This window comes from Ascaphus truei, chromosome 6 (assembly GCF_040206685.1).
Source record: "Ascaphus truei isolate aAscTru1 chromosome 6, aAscTru1.hap1, whole genome shotgun sequence".
NCBI lineage: Eukaryota > Metazoa > Chordata > Amphibia > Anura > Ascaphidae > Ascaphus > Ascaphus truei.
The window spans coordinates 21,690,935-21,717,357 of record NC_134488.1 but is presented as its reverse complement, the minus strand read 5'-3'; the positions used below and the strand labels follow the sequence as shown (position 1 = coordinate 21,717,357).

At 44.4% G+C, this 26,423-nt stretch overlaps 1 protein-coding gene across 1 annotated transcript; it reads right to left on the bottom strand.

Annotated features, from left to right (window-relative positions):
- Positions 1-7,234: 7,234 nt before the first annotated feature.
- GPR157 (G protein-coupled receptor 157) lies at positions 7,235-26,419 on the bottom strand. Its single transcript, XM_075603595.1, has 4 exons — positions 25,677-26,419; positions 11,298-11,511; positions 10,194-10,385; positions 7,235-9,694 (listed from the first exon to the last, which is right to left on the bottom strand). The coding sequence occupies exons 1-4, from the start codon at positions 26,057-26,059 to the stop codon at positions 9,467-9,469; spliced, it is 1,017 nt and encodes a 338-aa protein (XP_075459710.1). The 5' UTR covers positions 26,060-26,419; the 3' UTR covers positions 7,235-9,466.
- Between the last annotated feature and the right edge of the window lie 4 nt (positions 26,420-26,423).

Sequence of the window (26,423 nt, the reverse complement as noted above, 5' to 3'; positions counted from 1 at the left end):
TGTACATAAAGTACTAAGGTTTTCTAGCCCTTGTCAGCATGTAACATGAAGTACACATTCAACCTAGCCCTTGTAAGCATGTAACAATCATTACACTCATAGCATTACAGCCTAGCCCCTGTCCTCTTGTAACATGCCGTACAGTGAGTGTCACTCAACCTAGCCCTCTTCCTCATGTAACATGCAGTATATTGAGTGTCACTCAACCTAGCCCTTGTCCTCATGTAACATGCAGTACACATACAGCCAGCCCTCATCCTCATGTAACATGCAGTATATTGAGTGTCACTCAACCTAGCCCTTGTCCTCATGTAACATGCAGTACACATTGAGCCTAGCCCTTGTTCTCATGTAACATGCAGTACAGTGAGTGTCACTCAACTTAGCCTTTGTCAGCATGTAACATGCAGTACAGATTCAGCCTAGCCCTTGTCAGCATGTTTTTCCTACAGCTAGATGGGAGGGGACACAATAACTCGCGATCACCGACATGACATTCTGTCAGCTATTGCATATAACGCCACATATGGAATTTCTGCCCGCCTTCAGGTCTCACCTCACCCAGGTTAAATCGCGGATAACTCGCGTACATTTCTTGGGAAATCTCACGTAAGGGACAGGCTCGGGTCAGAAAAACCACGGATACAAACAGGCTACATCTGTAAGACATCATTTTTTTCATAGAGACCCAGAACGTGGGGAAGATGGAGACATCTTTGTAATAGACACTATTTCTTTAAGGCCATTCAAACGCCTCCCTCGCTTTGTTTATACTTGGTTAACTATGAGCAACAACTTAACGCCCCCCTGCCGGGACCCCTACGAGAATCCCGACATCCCTGTGGGAATATTGGAAAACAATGGACGACGAGTGGATGGTTGATTTCCCTACCAGAGTAAGTGTGAACACTGTACCTACTCTAATAATGGCATGTTGTGTTTATTTACAAATGATACATACAATATACCCTTGTGTTTTAATTCTCTACCACTGTATATTCTGTAGAAGGACACTGGCCGAGCTATCACGCTCCTCATGCTCCTCATGCTGCGGTTTAGGAGGAGCACGGATGACCCCGTGTGGCTGCTCTCCCATGGTGGCTGGAGGAGGGGGACGGTAGGCCGAATGGGGACTGGAGGGTACTATACACGGACCCCGTGAGTATCGTTGTCTGTGTGTTGCACTAAGTGTGGTTTGCTGTACGTGTTTTTTCGCTGGGTCGTTTTTAGAAATGTCTGACCACAGGATGTTTAGCTGTGTGTTAAGCTGCATAACGTTGGTTAGTGAACTTCAATATGAATTATTCAATATGAAATATAATGATGAAGTTCTTATGAATAACAAGTAGTACAAATAATTTGTTGTGCAATCAGCAAAAGTGCAACAATATAACATACAATAAAAATCAAAGCATGTTTAACTTAATACCTATAGCTCACTCCACCCGCCCCGCCCCCCCCCCCGGCCTCCCCCATATTAACTAAGCATATTTGTTTCCTGCTTTAAATCCAGATCTTTCCTAGATCTGTCTCAGCATCTCCCCTCATGAAATCCCTCTCCTGGCTTCCGATCAAATCCCGCATCTCACACTCCATTCTTCTCCTCACTTTTAAAGCTTTACATTCTTCTGCCCCTCCTTACATCTCTGCCCTAATTTCTCGTTATGCACCATCCCGACTCTTGCGTTCTTCTCAAGGATGTCTTCTTTTTTCCCCCTTTGTATCTAAAGCCCTCTCCCGCCTTAAACCTTTTTCACTGACTGCCCCACATCTCTGGAATGCCCTTCCCCTCAGTACCCGACTAGCACCCTCTCTATCCACCTTTAAGACCCACCTTAAGACACACTTGCTTAAAGAAGCATATGAATAGCACTGTGGATATTCTGAACACGATACATAATGCTTGGCTCCCTGCAGACGCACTTACCAGAACTCCCTCCTACTGTCTCTGTACGTTCTCCCTACCTACCAATTAGACTGTAAGCTCCTCTGGGCAGGGACTCCTCTTCCGAAATGTTACTTTTATGTCTAAAGCACTTATTCCCATGATATGTTACTTATATTATCTGTTATTTATTTGATTACCACATGTATTACTACTGTGAAACGCTATGTACATTAATGGCGCTATATAAATAAAGACATACAATACAATACAATACACTGAAACCCAAATGCTTTCCATAGCGCATGCGCAGTCTACAATTACAGACAGAAACCAAAACAAAGAAACACAACTGAAGAAGCTACAGAATCACCTGTTCCAGAGATGGTCGTCATTCATCAATCCTATCCTGGAGACCATCGGAACAAATGGGTGTACCAGTCGGGCTTGGGGTATCATGTTGGTCACCTCTGGCTGGAAAATGTCCTCAGTAGGTATAGTGTCAGTGCCATTGTCCATTTCACTTATTGCGCTTAAGTGTGCACTTAAAAAAAAGAAAAGCAGCTGTGCATTTAATTAATGTGTCCTTATTGTTTAAGGTGAGACAGGAGCAGTAATCGTCACAGGAAATGCCAGACTCAAAACAGATATAATGCAGTGAGGATTAATAAAGTACCGTTCACTAAGTGAACATTTCAGCAATGGCTTTTCATCACCTATTTGTGACCAGGGAAATTGTATGTGACAGTCATGTGGCTTCTTTTGTGAAGGGGCATTTTCTGAGTGTATCCTCTGTGTGAAAGAAAGAACATTAGTTTGAACGTAGTCTTCCAGAAATTAACAGAAGAATTTGCTCCTTTCTCCAACAGGTTCTAAACCGGAACAGCCAGCAATTCCAGACAGACAGTCCTTATGTGGGGGGAAGGGGGGGGGGGGGGGTAGGGGGGGATATTAGTTTACATTAAAAATATGTTTTGTTTTCTGTAAATGTTTTGTAACAAAATGTTAATTGTTTGCGGTGTTTGCTTTAATTTCCACTACAAAGGAATGAATGTTTGTTGGAGTATCACGTACATACCGAATGCATACAGTACATCACACCTCTGCTATTTCAGTTGATGTGAGAAGGGACAGTTAAGATACAGTTACTGTTCCTGACACTGAAATTGAAATGTGGGCTTACCTTCAACTATAACTATAGGTCCCGGTCCCAGTCTAGCGACTGCTCCTCACACATGAACCTTGAGTGGATGCTTTGGTCTTGGTTTCAGGGAAAATAGTTTGTTTTTTTCTGAATGCCATCGTGGAAAATCCTTCCAGGGCGACGGATGGTTCATGACAAAATATGACATTCTCTCACGTAGGAATTCCTGGACCTAACTCCTTCTTACTGTAAAGTATCTTTGGAAGTGCCTCCCACTAAGGTTCTCTTACTGTCCCCTTCATATCCTCTCTCGGTTTTAATTTCTCCCCTATTTTATTTTTTATAACCCCCCCCCCCTCACCTCTTAAATATTGTGTTTGATACTTTGTACATACATAACAATTGCATATCAATCTTCAATAACAACTTTGGTTATAATTTATTTTATATTTTTAAAATATGGCATCCTCAACCTTTAATCCACTCTCAATCCATGCATGTGCTTGGTCAACTCTTTTAATCTGGTTTACATTCCTTACCGTAGGATATGCTCTACAATAATAATAATAAAAAAGTGATTACACTGGGATTATGGTGCAATGTTCATGCAGATCACTTAGCATGTGCAGAAACAAACTATACAGCACAGCACTTTAACTCAAACGTCCAAAGGTCTCATTAGTCTGATGCTGATCTCCGACACTGGAACATTGTGCGTGCGAGGCAGAATATTCCTAACCTCTGCAGCAGATCGGTCATCATTCTCCATGCTGATCTCATCCACCAGCCGAATCGCCTCACTGGGAAAAGACAGAGCAGAGCCTGGGCTTAATGGATAAAAAAAAACTGACCGTGTTGGAGATGATGGACCATATTGCAAAGCAGATGGATGGTCTATTATGGATGGTCTCTATTATGGATGGTCTTGTGGATAGTCTGCTGCATGGGAGACCATAACTTCTGCAGGAAGCCTCTCTCCCGCCAACCCCCCCCCCCCACACCCAATGTGCCTCTAAGGCAATAATCAGATGCTGAAAAGCCCATACAGTACATACTGTCATGCTCATAAAGCGACGATTAAATTGTGCCAATGACTACAGACCTTTCTAATTTTATTAGCAGTCGCTAGTTATATATATATATATATATATATATATATATATATATATATATATATATTCAAAACTAAAGCGCGCACATTTTAATCTGGTCTGTAACTAATTTATTTGGAGGGACGTTTGAGGGGCTATATATACAACTGGCTCTCTCTTTTTCGCTCTCTATCACTCATGCCGCCAGGATTTTAAGTATACACTCTGCATGCAGATTTTAGTGTGCGGACTGAGCACAATACAGCAGAACAGCGTATACAAGTAATTGTATATAAGTCTGATAGTCAGATTGTAGTAGATGGTATATTAAATGGTCCACCATATGGGAGCATAAAAGACCCCAACCCCAGCCAATGTCTCATGATGTGCCTAAAGAAACAAGCAACATCAGTGGCTAGCAAGCAAAACAGACAAACAGGATATATACAACCGTGCTCCTAGTGCTGCTGGCGCTCAACAAGACTGTGGTAATTCCCAGCAGAGGCTGCTCGGCTCCACAAGAGGTCCCGCTCACAGACGCCCACTAGTGACGTCACGCCCCAACGCACGTTTCGTGTGACGCTTCACACTTCATCAGGGGATGAGGAGACATTGGCTGGGGATGTGGTCTTTTATGCTCCCATATGGTGGACCATTTAATATACCATCTGCTACAATCTGACTATCAGACTTATATACAATTACTTGTATACGCTGTTCTGCTGTATTGTGCTCAACGTTGACTTTACCAACAGGGCTAATTAGCTATTTGGTAGCCACATTAGGGACTTCACTATATTATTTATATGTGATTATTACTATAATTTCCAGTGATTTTCACTATACGTTTTGTTGCTACCCTCCTCCCACCCACTCCCCTTACAGGGGCATTTTAACGTTATATATATTGTTTTATCTGTATGTTATTTGTCTTTCGGCGGTATTATGGTTTATTAAAGTTTTTTTCATTTTTTGGATTTTATTTGTGGATGTCACTATTATATATTTTTTTTTTTTCTGGCTCTAGGTTTTTGTATTTCTTTTTTTTGTTTCAATTTTTTTTATTGTTTTAGAGAGACATAACAAATATATAGTCTTGGAATACATGTGATGTTTTAACAGTGTCACTTGTCCATACAACAAAGGGCATTAACAGTTCGTCATCATTGTTTGTAAAATTGTTGCTATAACACTGTTTTTGAATAAGTGTGGTCTGTCTTCTTATTTCCGGTTGTGTTAGGGAAGCAGCCGCTTCCGTGTGCGTCTCTCATGGGCTTAACAAAGGAAAGAGAAGAACGTAGAAAAGAAGAAAAATAAGGGTGGGAGGAGTGGAAGGGGGGGGGGGGTAGGACGAGCCCATTTGTCTGGTCTTTCTGTATTTATTTCTATGGGGTCTCTAGTTTCTAAGGGAAATAAAGATGATGGAGCTCCTCACAGCACAGTTGAACCAGAAAACTGACAAATTTCACAAAATTTGGGAAATATGGCCAGGAAACTAGAGTCACTATTATATTTAAGGCTATGAGACATTCTCTGTGGACATATGGTCATTTCAGTTGATTATACACTACTATTTTAGACATCAGTCCTTCAGTGGATTTTGTATCCCCAAGTACTTACCTTATACTTACCTGGGACCTTGGTCCATACTGAGGATACTTATATCTTTTTGGTACCAATTTATTTGTGCTTTCTTATATCTAGACATGTTTGTAAATATTTTTTGTTGAGTGATACTATTGACTCATCACCAGATACATTCTAGTATGCACATATGTTAGGATTAGCTAAATAGTTGTGTCTTTAACGCGACACTTTTAGGGTTTAGCTTCATTGGAACACATTATTTCACTGTATCTATATCCTTTAATGAATTTGGTATCCCTCACTTTGCCTCGAGTGCAACCAATAGGGGACTGCTGTGACCTCTGTCACTTTTGTGTTATTCTATTGATATTGAGGAGCCCTAGTTCTCACACTTTAACTAGCACATTTTGTATTAACGTTTACTAATTCCTCTGATACTTTAATAAATTATCTGAAATGTTAGAACCCCAATAATTTCTTCTCAAGTGCCTCCTTACCCTTCACTATTCTGGTGTGATTTAAAGTTACCACTTTCATATTTTTGGTTTTCCCTGCACTCATTTTGTGCATTTGTATTTTTTTGTTAGCATAGGATTGAAGCAAAGGGGGGTCCTTAGGAGTTGAACCCCATTAATTTCAGCTCCGGGGACCCCCTACTTCTGGAGATACTAACCTCGATAGGGGGTGCCAGTAGCCACTCTAGATCACTAGCTGGGGCTCAAGTTATGGCCACTTTTCAAAGCTACCGCATCCTGTGGACCAATAGCAAACTGCGATGTCATCCGGCGCGGCTTCCCATTTGCCCACGTGACGCGGGAGCTTTAAAAAGCAGAGATACCGGCACCGCCTACGGAGAGAAGTATCTCGGGAAGCAGGGGGTCCCCGGAACTGAAATTAATAGGTTTCAGCTCCGGAACACCCCCCCCTGCTTCAATCCTATGCTAAATTGGGGGGGGGGGGGGGGGGGGGAGTGATATTGTCAGTTTATACATAGTAAGGTAATATAGTCTGGGTCTCTAAAGACAAAAAAAGAGTAGTGGTCCTCGCGGAGTAAATACAAACTCTGGGTGTGTAAACAAAAGTGCCACGTTTTTGGAATTTGTAGCAGCAGATACGATACGGTTGTGCCTTCCTGTGTGCGCTCTCACGGTTGATGGATGTGTGTACCTGTGTGAGTGCACACGCTTCAATGTTCTCTAATTAGTAGGCCGGGAGGTTATCTGGGTGCCTCTTAGGAGTTACTGCCGTGTTGTAGCCATTCCCAGCTACCCCACTCCTTCTTAAACCACTCTGGCCCAGGACTGCCGAGATGCCTTGTGAAATACTACCTCATTATAAAGTGGGTTGCAATGCCTCGGACAGCAAATGTAAGGTTATGTAATTTATAGGGCATTCGCTAATTAAAGTGTGTGAAGGAAGCTGGACACGTGAACTGGTCTCCTCGCTGGGCATGTCATTAGGTGCAGTGAAATGCCCATGGCTGACTCTTCCCAGCTCATTATCGATTTAAAAAAACCATACGTGAGCTTATATATAAATCACTTTGCTTTAATAACTTTTATGGGAGTCAATCTGATCAGCAGATATAGTATAAACAAAAAGACAGTGAACGTTCACACAATCGTGGGACACGTTATCCAATTCTCTCCCTGCATTAAACACTTGGGAGGAGATTTTGCTTCATTTCTTTTTACCTTCATTTTCATAAAAGGAACATATTTTCTGATCCTCCACCAAATAATTAATTATTTGCATGTTACATTGTTATGTAATTTATAGGGCATTCGCTAATTAAAGTGTGTGAAGTTGGACACGTGAATTGGTCTCCTCGCTGGGCATTGACGTAATTAATAGCGTACCCAGCTATATGGCCCTTCTGTGTCATTTTAAACATTGCTAAACAATTTTACACTTCATAGCTTCTCAAATTCAGGGAGACTGAAACCCTAAATATGAATTGGAACTGGTCAAAATACCAGAGCGTATAACATATACATTCCTTGCTGTAGAGATTGCTTCAATTCCTGTGCTAGTACCATCAGGGCTGTGTTAAAAAGCAAAAACAACGTATTTGCCCTGCAGTCCTATTGTGGGGTAAAGATAAATTAGATGTTGAATGGTGCATGGGGTCTTCGTGGTGGGATCCCCTCCAAACCGTCACAGTTGCAAGCAAAATATATATATATATAACAGTGGTTGACAAATCACAAAAAAATCTACTCGCCACCTAGTACCAAACGTGTGCTGCTTGGGCCAATATTTACTCGCCCGGGGGTTAAATCCACTCGCCCGGGGCGAGCAAATGTATAGGTTTGTCGAACATATATATATATATATATATATATATATATATATATATATATATATATATAATTATATAGTAACACTCAAAATTCCAAAGGGTCTTCAGAGCATTTATTCAATATGTAAACAGACTTATAGCAGCAAAGTGTTTCAAGGTAACAAAGTTAACCCTACTTCAGATCCACCTGAAGAGTTAACTTTTTAAACCCCGAAACATTGTGCTTCTATCAGTCTCTTATATATTGAATCAAGGGTCTGTGGCCTGTTTTGAGTGTGTGATTTCTTCCTTATTCATAGATATTGCTTTTTAACACTATCGTGAGAAAATCCACAATGGCAGCTACTTTCCCTAAAACATTATTTTGTTTGTCTGCAATTGGGAACGAATGGAGAGAAATGTGTTTGTATAAAAAGAAAAAAGGCAGAGCAATATATAAATATATTTGTTTGCATAAGTAAGACTGCTGTGTTACTGGGGCAGAGGGAATTGAGGAAATGTATCCATGTCGGCTTTAAATTAACAGTAGACCAACAATGTCCGTTATCCATTCGAATGTCAGTTGCACACTCAGATCCAGCTGTTTGAACTGGGAACTGCAGGATTCCCATTATACAGTGGTGGTAGAGTGACATGGACACTGCAAAAGAGGTGCGGTGGATCCTGCAGCCCCCCACGGGGTTTATAGAATTTTACATTATGGTAATGTATGTTACTGATTTCGTATGCAACTCCCCCCCCCCCCCCCCAAAAAAAAAATAGTTATAGAGATAAATTAGAAAGCTCGTACAATCACCAACAAGGCATGAGACAAACTTCAGGAGGCTGAGCGGCAAGAACGTGAATACTTTCTGTAAACCGATGTATAATGGGCACAGTATGTCCATCAAAGTGCACCAGAGGAGTTGTGCCTTCAACAGAAAGAGGACCAACATGTATTGCATTTTGTAACAATTACTCCGTGAGGTCTATGTGATCCGGCAATAGGATTCCAGGTAAGAAAGGACACTTGTGGCGTATGTAAAAAACAAAAAAAAACAAAAACAAAGTATCATCCAAAATGTGCAAAGTGCAATGCTATTTGCCACTTTCCCACCCTTTCAGTGCTTGGAGAGCCTGCAATGTGTTGCGTATAACTGGAGGTTTCTGCAGATCATTGCTGCGATATCCAGAACTCAGCATTATAAGCCCACTGTTCCATTACAGGTCATGCAGAGAATGCCCAGTACAAGCCAGGGCTACAGCCTTGCTCTCTTGTGGCATCTAAGGAGAATGCAGAGAAGGCATCATTTCATGTGGCTTTTAGACACCTCTCACAGAGAAAGAGCGTAACCAGCTCCTTCTAAAATATCTTTACAAGTCTTGTAACAGTTTTGTGCAAATTATCGTCAAAGTGGAAGACACAGAACACCCGTAGAGCTTGTGACAGTACAGGAATGAGGGCGCCAGCTGCAGGTTCATGTGCTGGAGAGATGGGCCGACACCTTCTGTTCCTCCTGCGTTTCCGCTGTCGAACCGTAACCGGGCTCCTGTCTGTGAGGCTCGTCACTTTCCCTGCAGTCACTGGAGCAGGGGGATCTGCAGCTGCCACAGCTCAACGAAGTCAAGAGCCGAGACCGGATGACGCGTGTGCACAGGACAAACATGATGCAATTGGCACCGCCCTGGAAGGTGTTTCCGATGCCCTGCAGTGACAGGAAGAGGTTAAATCATTCTAGTGATCTGTGGATTGATAGGAAAGTCTACACTGTTACTACAAAACCTGCTTTATATAATAGGACAATTTAACCTACACTCAAAAAGAACAGGGATGTCATACATGTAAACATCCACATTGTTTACCTAGCCAGGGACACCTTCAGGAGGTAAGTATCTTGGGAAGCAGGGCGTCCCCAGACATTAAATCAACACTGTACCCACACCTTTAAAAAAAGGGATTCTTTCTACCACCAGAAGAAGTTTTACTAACAAAAATACAGGTTAGTAGCGCCCGATGCAGGGTTCTACGGATTGCCGTATAGGGGGCCAGGGGGAGCGTTTTTGCTTTGTATTCACTCGCTATGCAAAGGTTGATTTGCCTTCCAATGAGTCAACAAAAACAGAAGAAGCCACAGACTAAACTCGATGGACCCAGTGTCCACCATTCATCAAACACCCACTGGAACAGAGGTCTCTTGCACTTACATGCAGGATGAGAAGAATTGGGTTATGCACGGCTGAGGAATTACAGAGCGTCAGGATGAATCGTATGGTGCTCCAGATGCGAAGGAAGATGAAGATGAGCGGGATGAAGACCAGTTTCTTATCGGCGATGGTTCTAGGCTGGTATATGGGAGCTGCAGCCAGGATCGGGCGATACTCCGACAGAGCGGCATGCTGGGAATAAAACACATCACATGACTGACTTAACATAATAATACAAACACTAATCTTCTGTACACCGAGTGCTGAAGAGAGTAATCATTTGTAAGCTGACCAAGCCCAGAAACTCTTACCACATGGAAATGAAATGGGAACGGATGTTTATTAACACACACACACACACACACACACACACACACACACACACACACACTTATCAGAATACATAAATTAGTACTAGCTTTCCTTCTGCAATACAGTTTCTTTGGATTAACATAAAATTATAGATCCAAGGATGGATCTAGTAAGATCTTGCAGTGCATACACTAATGTTGCAGTTTCCTTCAAATATAAGGAATACAATATGTGTTTGGACCTTATTATATGTACCTTCGCCTTGACAGAAAAGACCCCTCCATCCCCTCAAACACAAAAAAAAGCATTTTGTAAGCCGACTTTTTATATTCTATTCCAACAGAAATCTCAGCATTTCTCAAACGTTATGCATGTGAACCAATGATATTCTTCATTGCTTTATTACTTGTTCATATATATTTTACCCATCCCCCCTATACCACCTTGCAAAACTGAAATACATTGGTGCAGAAAAATTGTGGTGCACTTTAGTACCGTGCAAAGCATCCTTTACAAAGTTCAGGGACACCCATATCAATGGTAAAACCAGCAGTTCTGCAAGATAGTACTTTTTTTTCCCCCTTCACCTTTGTCCTTTCCAGCTAGAAAAGTAACAAAAATAATGTATGTCAACACTACAAAACCTAAAAAGCAGGATATGCTCAGGGGGCAAGACACGATCATACGAGTTCAACTCAGACACCTGGGGGCGGAGGGAGTGTACGTGCACATTTGAACAATGACCTATTTGAGAAAGGAGAAGAAAAGAATAGTAGGTGGTTCCATTTATACCGCTCTTCCGATGTGTTTCCTGATGAGGATGTACAGCACTGGCAGAGTGAAATATGCAAGGATCTCCCACACCTTCCCAGTCAGCAACATCCACATGAGCTTGTCCTCTGCCTCTATGCTGATCCAACACCACCCCACTGAAACGAAGGATGCGTCGTAGCCAATCTTTTGCAGGCTTACGGCAGACACTGTGATCACCAGTGGGACTCCCCAGCTGTGGAGATGAGGAGACAGTGTTATTCAATCAGGGTACAATAACCTACTACAATAAGTACAGTAGAGTCACTACAGTAGTTAATGTATCAACCAGCCATGAAGAGGTCTGCCCAGAGTTTAAATGGCTACTGAAAGCAGACGCTGGCCAGAAAAGTATTGGATTCTTCAAAATCATTGAACAGAAACCGTAGAGACCAAATATTACAAAGATATGGGAAATAATTTCTAAGGGCACTAATCCGTTCCTCTTGAGCACAGATTTTGCAGATGTGGTTGGCGCCCGGACAAGGAGTGGAGATATTTGGCTCTCGACATCTCTGCAACTACGCGATTAGTCGCTACAAATGTGTGGGTTACAAGGCACACTTCTGGCATTCCCAGGTCAGCGTACTCATTTTATCGCTACGTAATATAAACATTCAGAATAAAACCGTAATGACAATCAGCACAAACAAAAAATGGGAATATGTATATTTTATTTTTAATTTGCTTCTCATTATAAATTCCCTATTTTCCACTGATAATACATTTGGAATATGCAGACACAGCATTTTCTTTTTGACCTGTTAAAAAAAGTTTTAAAAAAAATGTCGCCGGGTGGAAAAGGATCTATGATAAATCTGATTGGTATACTAGTACTGCAAAGTAAAATACAAACATCAAAATAAGCAACAAAAAAAAAGTTATTTGTCCCTAAAAGATGTAGTGCAGCTTCACATTGGTATGTCCCCTTTCCAGTCGGCTATAAATATTCTGTTCATCATCAGGCATTGCGTCTCCGCGTGCCACTCGTGATTAGTCCGACATACTCTATTTGCTTTGGTGTCTGCTCACGGGCACCTGATCTCAGGGACCCGCTGTGTCCGCTCTGCTCTCTGACATATGGAACAGCTGGTGCCGATTCCCAGCTATGTATCTGTACCTATGTTTCCGCCTTGCTGGAGAGACGTTTAACACCTTCACTGCTTGAACTCAATGTGTCTGCAGAGTAAACATGGGTTTCTTTCCTTAACTGTTCAAGCAGTAAAGGGGTAAAAAAAAACATTCAAATCAGTCACAGGACAACAACTTAGTCTAAAAATAACTCAGCCAACTTGTCTCCTCCTAAACTCCTTTAATAATACATGAAAGTATTAAGCAGGAACATTAAAGCCGGAGAGAAAATGGCAGACATGTTCTTTAATAGAACAATTTAGATTAGACCAGCACTCAAAATTATAAAAATTAAAACTGGCTACCTTATTAGTTGGGGGGAAAGGAAATTGATTACACACACCAAAAAAAAAAAAAAATTAATTTCTAAAAAATCAATATAAATCAAAGCAAATAACTTCACAAAAAGTGTAATAACAAGTTTTAAAACAAGTGGTACAGTACATAGTCACCATACGGATCTCCAAAATCTTCACTTGTTTTATAATAAATTCTTTTTTTCGACTGAAGAGGTAGCAAGTCTTGACTAATATTTCTAGGTGTGTTGGTCGGATCTAAATGTTTCTATGTATGTGGATTGTACCCGATGGTGACGGAACTGAACCTGAGCACCAGTTACTATTATTAACACAGGGACAGAGCAGGTTCTGTCCGTTGTATTTTATAAGCCATTCTCTTTTATCCTCACAAATCTAAAAGTAACCAGCAGATCATAAAAAAAAAGAAACAAAGTCGCTGAAAGGGAAATAACTGGATTATTGGGGGGGTGGGGGGGGGGGGGATCTTGCAACTCCCTGATCCAGCCTATTGGCATCCCCCTCTCATGGCCACACGAAGGCTACATTTGGTGTGTCACGGTACAAGTTAGAGGAAAAGATCTGTATTACTTGGGACAGATTTTCCCTGGAGGTCCAGCATTAAATGTAAACTTGTAGCCTACGGCACAGTCCTGATCCCCGCGCAACACATGCTGGGAGAGCCGGAACCGTGCGCTTTCCTTGGACGATCACACCAGTTCCAATGAGTCCAAGGTCTAGTACATCTTCCTTGGGGGAACCGGCTGATTTGATAGATTGGAAAATGCCTTGAATAGTGAGGCGATCGGTTTCGCAGACACAGCTTACACATTTATCCACACTGGCTGAACGCTAGTGCCAGAAATGGGAGCGGATACCCGCTTCCAATATTTCAGTGGGAAGGCTGCCTGAGGGATCTCTTTTATTCAACCAATAGTGGATCAGATCCTGGAAACGCTCTTGACAGCTATAACTCAAAACCCTTTTTAACTGGAAAAGGATCTTGCTCAAATGAAATCCCTCTGCATTCAAGTTCCAAAACAGACCAATTAAGCCTGATATAGTAGGAAAAAACAAACAAAAGGCAGCGCACGACTCAGTGTATTAAACAAATTTAAAGTGCTAAATTGCGAGCCGGTAAGTATTGCCCGCACAAGATACAACGCTTCCTACATGTTTCGTAGTAACCTACTTCATCTGATGAAGTGGGTTACTACGAAACAACCTTAGACCGGAACGCCGCTCATGGAGACGCAGTCTTGTGACATCACAGACTGCCGCACAGTATATCTGTGGCGTATCTCTGGCGTTCATCGCCACCAGTGTTAGGAGTTCCCTGCAACATTGTGCGAGTTCCATTTTGCATGCCACTTACCAACGGACCAGAGGCTACCTACATTGGACCCAGGATCCACACAGACGTCTCGCGAGGATCCCTCTTCGGCGATTCAGGACAGAACCACAGTGGACGCTTGGAGTTGCTGATTTCCTGAGACGCATTGTACAAAAGGAGCAACATGTACCTGACATGTAATGCCTGAATGATAGTAACATCTTGTTCATGCAAAACGTACCTGTTCGCAATTTAACACTTTAAATTGGTTTAATACGCAGAGTTGTGCGCTGTCTTTTTTCTCCTATACCAGAACCTAGATGCGGAGCCATTATCAGACTAGCCGCAGACTCCCTGTATTTAAGGTTACATGTGTACCCTACCACTTCACTGATGCTATTTTAGACACCCAGGTCATTATTTATTTATTAACATTCACTTTCACTATGAATTTTATTGAACATAATTTAATGAGTTGACACTATTTAATGTCATAATTATTTGATTCAGTTATTGCAAATTTTCTAAGATCCCAATTTGGTGCGCAGTACACTTTTCTTTTCATAATTAAGCCTGAACAGGTATATTCTGCAACAGAGATTCCGCTCAATACAACCAGCATTGAAAATATTACGTACAGATCATGGATCTTTGCATTTTCAAAGTCAGTGGTCCATGGTTGACGATTTCACATCTCTTACATCAGGATAACAACTTATTTACAGCATCAAACTGCAGAGCTGCTTCTAATATCGTACAATTAAATCCCAACGTAGGTTTATTGCAAAGGCATTTTTGCTCCTTTACTGGCGGGATCTGAAATCCACGAGGCCATATTGAAAACGGAAGAAAAATTATCCCAAAAAAGGGATAAACTGGGGCTCAAAAGGGATGGGAAACACAGAAATAATGAAGATCATCATATGTGTAGTCTGGGAAATCCTTCAAAAGTAAATATGTGGATATAAAAGACCTGACCCTTTAGCAAGTAAGCAGAATGTAAGATTGGTACATCTTGTGGAGGATAGTACTAGACTAGACTCTTACTCTACATAGAGACCAGAAAAAGTCACGCATGTCCTAGTACATAGAAGAACCTCCAATTATACAAGACTCTCCAGCATAAATGAGATTGTACTCACAATGAGGCGATTTGTTGAATCATCGGTCCAGGTGTGTGTTGCGTGGAAGTAGTAGACAAGAGAAAAACTGGCAAACAGTCACAAATCGCCGCACCACAAACATTTTGATAAAGCTCTTGTGAGTAAAACATGTCAGTGGGATTCTCTACTTGCAATTAAATGTTTTTTTACTTCACCCTCTTGTACTCTAGTTTGTGGTGCGGCAATTTTTGGCTGTTTGCCAGTTTCTCTGTAACGGCCTGCACCCCCCCCCCCCCCCCCCCGGTTAGATCACATCCTGCGTTTCATGGGAACGAGCCCTTTGAGCGTGAGTGACCAACGCCTGGTGCACTGAAAGGGTTAAAATGTACACAGACTAAATTTAGCAGGCTGAACTTGATGGACATATGTGTTTTTTCAACCTCATCTAGTATGCAACTATATTTGTTCAGATTTTTTTTGCTTACTTTTATAGTTTCCATGGCAACCAAAATGCTTTGGATGTTCACAGTAAATAAAAATACCCCTTGCAAGCACATGTGCATGTCTCACAGGGTTGCAGACTTGTCTCTTTCTCCATTATCTCTTAACTTACAGTGCTTTCACTGCAGCCAGGGATTCTGGGTAATGATATGCAAATGAGCAGTGTGTCACTCTTTACTCCTAAATCCATTTTAACACGGACCGCTATAAGCGTCTGCCTGCCGCATTTGGGCTGGGACCCGCTGCGCCCGGCGGCGCGGGCGGCCGCACGAGCGTTCCCCACCAGCAGGGGAATCCTCCCGAGCCGGTCCCGGTCCCCCCTCGCTGCACAGCTCATTACATGCTGTGACGCGTCAGATGCCAGGGGATACAAGAGAACTGTAATCCCAAGCAGCGACGCGTCACGTGGTGTGGCTGTGAGCCAATGAGGAGGGGAGGCTTCGGGGAGCGGGAAAGCAGCAGCAGCACCAAGGAAGCCCCCCTCCTCCCTCCCACAGACTCTCTCCTCATAGTCTGCAGTGTAAGCAGATGCACGGGGGGGGGGGGGGAGGGGGAGAACCCCTGGCAATGAGGAGGAGAGGAGGCTTTGGGGAGCGGGACACATGTATTTACTACTGCCTGTCCTCACACATTTACATGCAGGGCCTGGGGGACGGGGTGGCGGTGGACGGAACGGGACTTTACAGCACCCGATTAAACTGGAGATATGTCAATGTTATATTCCACACCAGCACACGGACATACGTCATGGCCGCCCCCCCCCCCTCGTCATGGCCCCGCCCACCCGACCCGTTTGGTCACGCCCCCCCCCCCCCCCGCTCCGAAAAAAGTTTCCTGCAGACCGCAGTGCAGTGAGTTGCACGCGCCGCCGGCAAGCAAGACAGCCGTGCGGACGTGTGCAACGGGGCCTTAGCCTTACACAGCTTTTCAGCACCGCCTGGGTTAAAGAAGTGCATAGCCAGTAAACCGACTCACAGACAGCCGTTTCGACATTGTGGGTCTCGGCGTAGGGTTGGTTGCTGGTTATGCAACGTGAAGCTGGTACGTGGGTATAACCAGACACTAAAAAAAAAAAGTTATAGTTAGTAAAACATTTTTTTTTTAAGTCACAAAAACCTTCCAGCAAAAAAAATAAAAATACCACTTGTAAGCACATTCACACATCTCAGGCAGCTCTGCAACCCTGCATCGTCCCATTATCTCCCAGCATACAGTGCTTCCACTGCAGCCAGGAATTCTGGGTAATGACGGTTTTCACAGCATTGTGTTTAATATCTTCCTTGAGAAAAAGTAGTTTGAGAGTTTTAGGGTGTTATTAATTGAAGCGCCATAGTGACGATCGGGTACCAATGGACAAAACCCCCTTTTCTGCTCTTCATTGGGGGTGGGTGGGGTTATACCCGAATTTGTGTACCCCCTGTGGAGCAGAGTATAGGACTTGCCAATAGATACAAAATGGCTGTGGAGTCAGGGTTGCTCCAGCAGCCAATAGAAACGTTGCAGCTTTCTATTGGTGACCACGGCATCCATGTTGTTGTTTCTCATAAATTACCACAAAAGTAATTCCTTTTTACCCAGAACTGTGGGGGGGGGGGGGGGGGGGGAAGAGAGGAGAAAGAGAGAATAAGGGAGAATCTATATAAAATTTTCTGCTCTTATTTTTCCTCCTGCATTAATAAACTTCCTCTAGTTATGTAATTATTCTGAATGGGGTTTGTTGAGCAGGGAGTGGACATGTGCCTTCTCTACATTTCTTTATTAAACACGGAGTTGTGTCTCGTAATTTAGCTATAAATTAATTCTTTGTTAAGGGTGCTGGCATAGTTTCTTATAAAACTCACCACTACTCTTCTTCCCTTTGTCAATAAAAGTAAAGAACATGTAACTTTTTTATGTGGCTTTGCCTCAGGTTGGCAAGGCTGTGTCTTAAATCAAATATCACTACAGCTGCTGTGAGTGGGTCAGGTCAGCATTGTGCACTTGTCTCCTCTCACAAGAGATTAGCTCTATGTACATGTGCCCAAGTGTTTAAACAAACCAAGCGGGACATCTTTTTACAAACCCTTTAACCATGTGCCTAGCAACCAAGTGGCCACTTATAAACTAGAATCACATCCTGTGCTTTGAGCAGTACAAATCTGTGATAACATCACTGCAAACACACATTTAAAGTTGCAAATCCTGTTACATGAACAAATAAAACAGCATTTTGTCACGACTGCTTTTTGTTCTACTTCCTTAAACAAATGATCTTGCCAAAGGAGCGTTTGTTAAATCAAGTTTTTCCCCTCCTACAACTCCTCATCAGAGTCCAAAAAGGGCAATTGAGTGGAAGAGAGGGAGGGTTGCATGTGCAAACTCTTGTTGAACAAACAGTGAATTCCCACAAAAGGGAGTAGGTAACAAAAGGAAGTCAAACCCCTCCCAAATCTCAGCTCACAATGATTACAAACCAATTATTTAAAAATGCCTTCATTTTGGCACAAAAGACATCAAATCACATCAGTCAACTTTGGTCCTAGGAGGGAATCGCCTTCAAATACTGATTTTTTTTTATAGAAGGTTCCAAGTAATAATACGTGAAGCAATTGATACATTTCTCTGTCAAAGACATGACCTATTATGTTTTATTGTCCACACTACAGATGTGAGATGGCAATCGCCAAACTTTATAGACACCAGCAGCCGGAAGAAGGCAGAAAAACAGATTTGATAAACCCTAGTATAAGAATTCAAGAGATACAGGGTGCCGGCATCTAATTAGTGTGCCCACAATGTAGCAACACCTAAAAAACCAACCAGGGATGCAGTGTAGAGATAGAAAAGAAGGTCTTAAAAATCCAGCAGAACAGATAATAGTTTGAGCCTCGACAACATTTCAGGCCAATCTGGGCCCTTCAACGGCCAGGTGACCATCTTACTTAGAGCTACAATGGCAGAGAACCTGCAAGAGAGTTTACACACAACTCAACCCACTATTTACCTATAATCTGCCACAAACCGATAAAAGAAGAAGATGGGGTGTGTACCGAGCACGCTCTTTCTAAGGCTACGGGCCCCAGTGAGCGTGTGCGCGAGCAACAGAGCGCGCCCGGCAGCGCTCGTGGCCTTCACCCCGAGCTATCTGAGGACTTCAGATCCCTCGCAATGGGGAGGCGTGGCGGTGGCGCGGCCATGACGTCACGCGGCTGTTGTGCCCTCGTTGGCTGAACCGCCGCTGTGCCCATCGCTTGGGGGGCGATGCGTCATTGCGCTTTGTGCATGCGCGCGCACGGACTGAATGGGGCCCGTCTCTTGTTCACCGCCGCGCACGCTGTCATCAGGTCCGAGGCCCAAGTAAAACTACTTTGTGTTTTGACGCTGAAATTGTATTTTGTTTTTGATGTTTTTAATTGAATGAAAGACACTTGAGTATAATTTATTTTTCTGCAGAAATTTCCATAGTATCAGTTGGAATACATGATACAATTGACACTGATAACTGATAAATGATAATCACTGACACTGATGAATGATAACTAAAGTAAGATACATATATTTTGGATTGTAATGTATCTAAATGCCGTTGAAAGACTGCACCAATGGCCGAACCTGATTTTGTAGTTGGAATGGTTGGTTGGTGCTGGATAAAAAAAAAAGTAGAGGTACTGTGGCAGGTTTGCTTATAAAAAGTACTGTTTGCTCGCCTGATCGCATTTCGTCTGCATGAACGACTAAATGCTGTGTAAATTTTGAGCCAGCGGGGGCACGCGCCTGATTGTGACGCATTTTCGTCTATATGAAGGAGTTTTAGTCCTATGTGAATTTAGGTAGGTGCCAGCACAGAAGTTTCACTTCACAAAGCCCACACGCAAAGGCGGCAGTGTCACCAAAATGCACAGCACCGCCCGACCAGCACAAAGAAGGGAAAATGTAAAATCAAAGGCGTAACCACTTTGTGCGTTCCTTTCCCATTAACCAGGAGGCCCTCGCTGACTTTCAGTCCGTCTCACCGACGTATAACCTATTCCATAACGCTTTACTTACCAATCTTGTGTTTAATTCGTGAACAAAATCAGAGAGAGTACCCTAAAATGCTTCAGGTCCACCCAGAGCCGGCTTCAAACTTAGTGCAGCCCGGTGCCGGGTGCGAGAGCATGGGGGGCTCTTACCAGCTCCGGCACCTCCTCCTGCTCCTCATCTAGGCAAAGTGATGCCCCTATGTCACGGCAACGAGACGCTGCAGAGATGAGGAGATGCCGGAGAGAAGCCGCATTAAATGTAAGAGGCACTTACAGAGGCCACGCTATCACCCCCGGCACCGCTACCACCCCCGGCAATTAGTTTAACTGTTGTGGGAAGAGTACGGGGCCTCTGTAACCGCGGTGCCCCGTGCGGCTGCACCATTATCCAGCCGGTTCTGGGTAAATTCTTGGACTTTTCCTTGTGTGTACTCTTGATTGTTCCTGTATAAAAACACAAGATTCGTAAGGAAAGCGTCATGGAATATTTTTGAACTCTGCATAAGGGGATCCCAATTTTTTTTTCATATGAATGCATTTGAATCTTGGCCGCACTCCTTGGTTCCGTACGCCCCACGATAACTGCTTGAGAAGCTCCTTCTCCCCCCCCCCCCTCCTTTTTTTAATAGTCTCACTGATGCGCTGAAAGTGTACCCAGCAGGGTACATAGAATATATACCCAAAAATGGTGCATTCCACTAATTAATTAACCTGATGAAAAAGGGAGTAGAATATAAAAACGTAGCATTTCATTGGTCAATATAGCAAAATAGGCATACTAGAAAATTAATCTAAATAATCTAATACACACGCATTAAAATACACAGCATAGTGCTAAAAACGTGTACGGGGCAGAAGAGGTCTGTTGCGCTGGAAGTGATAAGCAACCTGGTAAAGCGAAGGGAGCATTCAGATTAAAAAAAATAATAATAATGACTGGTCCGGCCTATTAATGCAAGGCAAGTAGCCAACACACGAGAAAAACATAGGTATCGATTTATTCTCAACCGCTGTGTTTTAGCTGGAATGATGGCACATGTCGAGGGACCACAAATACAAGAGGATAATGTGGTACAGTAAGAAGCTTAATGTTAATCTGTGTGGGAGGTCAGACAGTGCCTTCTCTAGGGGGGCGGTAGGGTAATTAATGACTGTACTATAGGAGAACTAGGGTATGTACTTTAATGTTTGTATTAGATTCTTTTGTATTTATTTTATAGTTTGCTTTGCTACATTGACAAATGAAATGCTAACTTTATAATTATTTGGAGGAGTGCACCATTTGGGGGATTCCTGCTGGCACACACCCAGTATCCCCCTCATCTCCCAGGTAGCGCACACACACACACACACACACACACACACACACACACACACACACACACACACGTTAAGCGAGGTCTCTGCAGGTATGATTAGCCTCACTGATGTGTAGCATTAAGACGCTTCATACAGATCCCACAATATTGGGCACATAAAAAGGAGGTACACTTAATACCTCTGTCAACTTGGGGTACAGGAGCTTTTACGCTCTCATTTTTCTCTTTGGACGTTAGCATGAGTGGTGTTGTGGCAAAGATATTGGCTTTAACACTAGATAACACTTTGATTCTGTGTGTCAGTCCTTGCAAACTTGGTTAGATCATAAGCAGTAGGAATTGACTGTTAGACTTACTGTACAAGGGAAACATCACAGACCCTTCTCTCTTCCAAATCATAGCACTTCCTCCTTATACCACCAGCACCCCCTCCAACTTCACAGCTTTCTCATGACTCACAAACCACAGAAGAAAATCAGTTGCAGACCTGCTTTCTTAAGCATACAGTAACTGTTCAACATACTTCTCTAAAACCTTTTGCAGCAGTCAACATATCCAGAGAAACACTGTGTACATTAAGAGAACAGACTAAAAAATAAAACCTTCTTTGCAAAGTATTGTAAAGTCCTGATTCAGAATTTCGTATTATACATTCACCTTTAACTTCAATTGGTCAATCTTAAAAAGTAAATTGATTAAAGCACACATATAAGATAAGTATCTGGTGTCTAAATTTAGCATAGGTTGAATTAGATGGACATTTATTTTTTTTTCAAACTCATCCACTGTACTATGCAACTATTATGAAATTCAATCACCTGTATTTAGTTTGGTCACATTTAAGATGGCTACTACACAGTTATGTTGTGCTTAACAAAAGTTTAACAATGCGCTTAATCCCATGTTGGCACAGCTATGGTTCAGATAAAACATTACCGTGGTTAATTGTTGGAGAACTTTCAAATACACCCCTGATACTTTTGGAATCTGTCAGCCACATAGATCCTTAACGTTTACAGTGTCTGCAATTCAGATAAAGAGCATCGAGAGGACCAAAGACACTATTAAACAGATAGCATAATATTGTGCAAGGATTGCTTAGTGATACCAGAAGGGGGTGACTGGGGTACAGTATGTACGAGTGTCAGTAGAATCATATTTGATAGAAAGGGGAAGAAAGGTTACACGTGACACTTATTTATGCAATATACTGTATAGAGGAAAGGTTATTATAGATGAACTCCCTAGCAGTGAGTGTGGGCGAGTGAGTCACAGCTACATGGTAGATTAGGTTGAAAAAAAAGACATATGTCCATCTAGTTGAACCTATGATACAATGTAGACGACAGATGATACTTATCTTATATATCCCATTTAAAATGCATTCAGGACTCCCTAACAAATGACATGTACCACAGCACAATTATATATAACAATATGTGTTATATACAGTATATGTACTATATACTGTGGCCCGTGTCATTTGTTGGGGTGTCCTGAATACCTTAAAAGGGATTTATGACTCCTCAACCAGAACAGCTTACATGGAGGGAACGCACTACTTTATAAGGCCGATCACATGGTGGCGTCGGTGCTACGTGCGTGCACTTCTGGGAATCACACCTGATTTACTATTGCAGTTCATCAGGTGCCTGCATCGACACTGCTACATTTTGGCCCGACAAGCAAATCTGTGATTTCGAGCTGCAGTCGCGTCACGTCAGCTGGTTCAGCCAATGAGGGTGAACCAACTCCGTGATGCATTCACCGCGCCCCCGTTCGCCTGCAGCCTAGTGCGCACATCGCAGGGGCTGCAGGAGAATGCGCGGGCGCCCACCATGAGCTCGGCCTTAAAGTGGGCACTGTGTGGCAGCAGATCAATGGAGGGGAAGGCTACACATCTCACGGCATTATATCTCAGTCATTATTACCTTTCATTGGCTCAACAGATTTCAAGTTACAAAAGGATCAACAATAATAATAATAATTCTAACAGAGACGACACAGCTGCTTTAAACTACAATCTCTGTTCCTCTATTCTTAAACATATTATTTGTCAGGATTTCCTGTTAATAAACCTTGTTCTGTCCAGTGACTATTCTCTCTCCCTTTATAATATAGCAGGGAAAGCACATGCATTTGTAACCTTGTAAACTTTAAGAAGAACATGGTTTGCAATGTCATGGATGGAATAGTTTCACTACCTAATGTAGTGATACATTAGATCAGTTCTAATGTCAATTAAAAAGAGAACCATAGTGTTTAATTGCCTGGATTTTCTTAGAAACAGGCTGGCTCCTTTGAAGACATTCAGAACAACTATTTTATTCAGATGTCTTCCCCAGCGCATGAATCAGGAGGATTGGTACAAGCCTTGGAGGTTTACAAGGCGACAGGAAGGTGATGTTGCTATTTAACAGAGAAACAATTTCTTCAAAAGTACAGGTCTCCTCCAAGGCCTCAATTATTCCAGAAGCTGCAGAGCGATTCGGTGACGTCATCGCAGCGACGCTGTGATTTGTAGCACTACTGCATGGAGACATGGCCGGATCATTTATTATATATTTGATTTGTTTAAGATGCACGGTGATTGGCCGTGCAAATCACGTGATGCGGCCGTCGCTTGTGAAAAACAAAATCTCGAATCTCTTCACGAGACAGAAGCTTTGCAGCATGTCGCAGCGCTACCGTCGCGATTGGTATGTGCGCTTTCATTGCATTTTATTGTTTTGAAGCTGCGCGGTGTCGCTGTGTGTGCCACCCCACCCGCCTTTACCAAAAGACAAGATTTTTGTCTTTTGGCACAGCAGCGGTTCAGCCAATGAGGGCGAACCAGCCGCGTGACATCATGGCCGTGCCCCCAAAGAGTTGCCTGGGGTCCCTCAGGTAGCGCTGACCCTGTCGCGCGCACACTGGGGCTTTAGCCAAAGACAGAGATACAGAGTAGATCTCTACTCACAAGTTCATAATGCAATTCTCCATTTAATGTGACAGCCAAGAACAGTGGAAAGACAACGGGTCAGGTTCCATACGGACCTTGCATCAGGTTTATGGGACCGTTTCTTCTCTGTTCTTGGGTGTCACATTAAATGGAGAATTGCATTATGAACGTGTGAGTAGATCTCTACTTTGTATCTGTCTTAGAGGAGACCTGCACTTTGAATAAATTGTTTCTCTGTGTTGTGTTGGCTGCACAAGCAGGATTGTCTTTGCCTGAAACTGTTTCACTATGCAGAGCGCAGAGCCCCGGGAGTGCAGCGACTGCAGAGCGCAGAGCCCCGGGAGCGCAGCGAATGCAGAGCTCCGGGAGTTCAGAGCCCAGAGAGTGCAATAAAAATGAGTGACAATAGCGCTAAAGCTTATAAACTAAAATTAGTGTTTGCCAATATACAGTGATATGTGACACAAAATAGGACCCATAAAATGTGGGTCAGGCTGCCAGGAAACACTGACTGATACTAGCCAGACACAGCACATAAAACAAATACACCCAGCGCCAACAATAATAACTAACTGTGATATTCTGACCATATATAATGTCAAGTTAGATAGTCCAGTAGTCTTCAATAAAGCCACACGGACAGTCTCATAACATGTCATGAGACTGTGTGGCTTAATTGAAGAACATCACTGTTATTTATTGTTTTTGGCATCAGGTATATTTGTTTAAGAGCCCAGTGAGTGAAGCGCGACTGCAGAGCCCAGTGAGTGCAGCGCCCAGTGAGTGCAGCGCGACTGCAGCGCCCAGTGAGTGCAGCGCCCAGTGAGTGCAGCGCGACTGAAGCGCCCAGTGCGACTGCAGAGCCCAGTGAGTGCAGCGCCCAATGAGTGCAGCGCGACTGCAGAGCCCAGGAACTGCAGAGCCCAGAGAGTGCAGCGACTGCAGAGCCCAAGAGGGAGTGCAGAGCCCAGGGAGTGCAGCGACTGCAGAGCCCAGGAGGGAGTGCAGAGCCCAGGAGCTCAGGGAGTGCAGCGACTGCAGAGCCCAGGAGGGAGTGCAGAGCCCAGGAGGGAGTGCAGCGACTGCAGAGCCCAGGAGGGAGTGCAGCGACTGCAGAGCCCAGGATGGAGTGCAGCGACTGCAGAGCCCAGCAGGGAGTGCAGCGACTGCAGAGCCCAGCAGGGAGTGCAGCGACTGCAGAGCCCAGCAGGGAGTGCAGCGACTGCAGAGCCCAGGAGGGAGTGCAGCGACTGCAGAGCCCAGGAGGGAGTGCAGCGACTGCCGAGCCCAGGAGGGAGTGCAGCGACTGCAGAGCCCAGGAGAGAGTGCAGCGACTGCAGAGCCCAGGAGAGAGTGCAGCGACGGCAGAGCCCAGGAGAGAGTGCAGCGACGGCAGAGCCCAGGAGAGAGTGCAGCGACGGCAGAGCCCAAGAGGGAGAGCAGCGACGGCAGAGCCCAAGAGGGAGAGCAGCGACGGCAGAGCCCAGGAGGGAGTGCAGCGACTGCAGAGCCCAGGAGGGAGTGCAGCGACTGCAGAGCCCAGGAGGGAGTGCAGCGACTGCAGAGCCCAGGAGGGAGCCCAGGAGCGCAGGGAGTGCAGAGCCCAGGAGCGCAGGGAGTGCAGAGCCCAGGGAGTGCAGGGAGTGCAGAGCCCAGGAGGGAGCGCAGGGAGTGCAGAGCCCAGGAACTGCAGAGCCCATGGGTTCCCCACAGAGCTCCTTAGCCCGGGCACCCACCTGATGACATGGAACCAGCAGATCATCTGCTCCGCCAGGCCCTGCTGGGAGTGCACGATGGTGACATACAGGTACACGGCCACGGCCACGGTCCAGAAGAAGGAGCTGGTGTTGGAGAAGGTGGAGAGCGCCCCCTGCGCCACGCAGTCCCAGGCCGGGCCCCGGAAGTCCCGCAGGACCCCGTAGAAGTAGGAGGCGGCGGAGAGCAGGTCCGCCACGGACAGGTAGAGCAGCAGCTGGCGGGGGCGGCTGCGGAGCTCCGGCCACCGGGCGTGGGTGAGGATGATCAGCGCGGAGCCCAGGCAGGACAGGGCGCAGGATAAGAGCACGATAACCTGCTCCGGCAGGTGCAGCTCCGGCGAGGGGGTGGGCAGCAAAGCCATGGGGCAGGGAAACGGGCAGGGGGTCTCAGAGGGTTACGGGGGAGGGGTCCGGGGTCCGCTTCACGCGCCACATTGCTGCCGGTGCACAAGTGATGCTGCTGACCCGGGGAGCTTGCACTCCTTATGTAACCATCGGTTGCGCCTGGTGCAGTGGTGGCTGTGCGGGTACCGGGAGCAGTGCGGGGTCTCCGGAGGAGCAGTGCGGGGTCTCCGGAGGAGCAGTGCGGGGTCTCCGGAGGAGCAGTGCGGGGTCTCCGGAGGAGCAGTGCGGGGTCTCCGGAGGAGCAGTGCGGGGTCTCCGGAGGAGCAGCAGTCTCCCTGTGCAGCTCCCAGCCGGCGGTATGCAGGGAGGAGGAGGAGGAGG

What these genes read in the sequence shown, in the direction of transcription:
- GPR157 (XM_075603595.1), bottom strand. Translation starts at nt 26,059, where the DNA reads ATGGCTTTGCTGCCCACCCCCTCGCCGGAGCTGCACCTGCCGGAGCAG. An exon ending in TGCTGGTTCCATGTCATCAG is followed by an intron (nt 11,512 to 25,676) that starts GTGGGTGCCCGG and finishes TCATCTCCACAG; the next exon opens with CTGGGGAGTCCCACTGGTGA. An exon ending in GGAAACACATCGGAAGAGCG is followed by an intron (nt 10,386 to 11,297) that starts GTATAAATGGAA and finishes TTTTATTCCCAG; the next exon opens with CATGCCGCTCTGTCGGAGTA.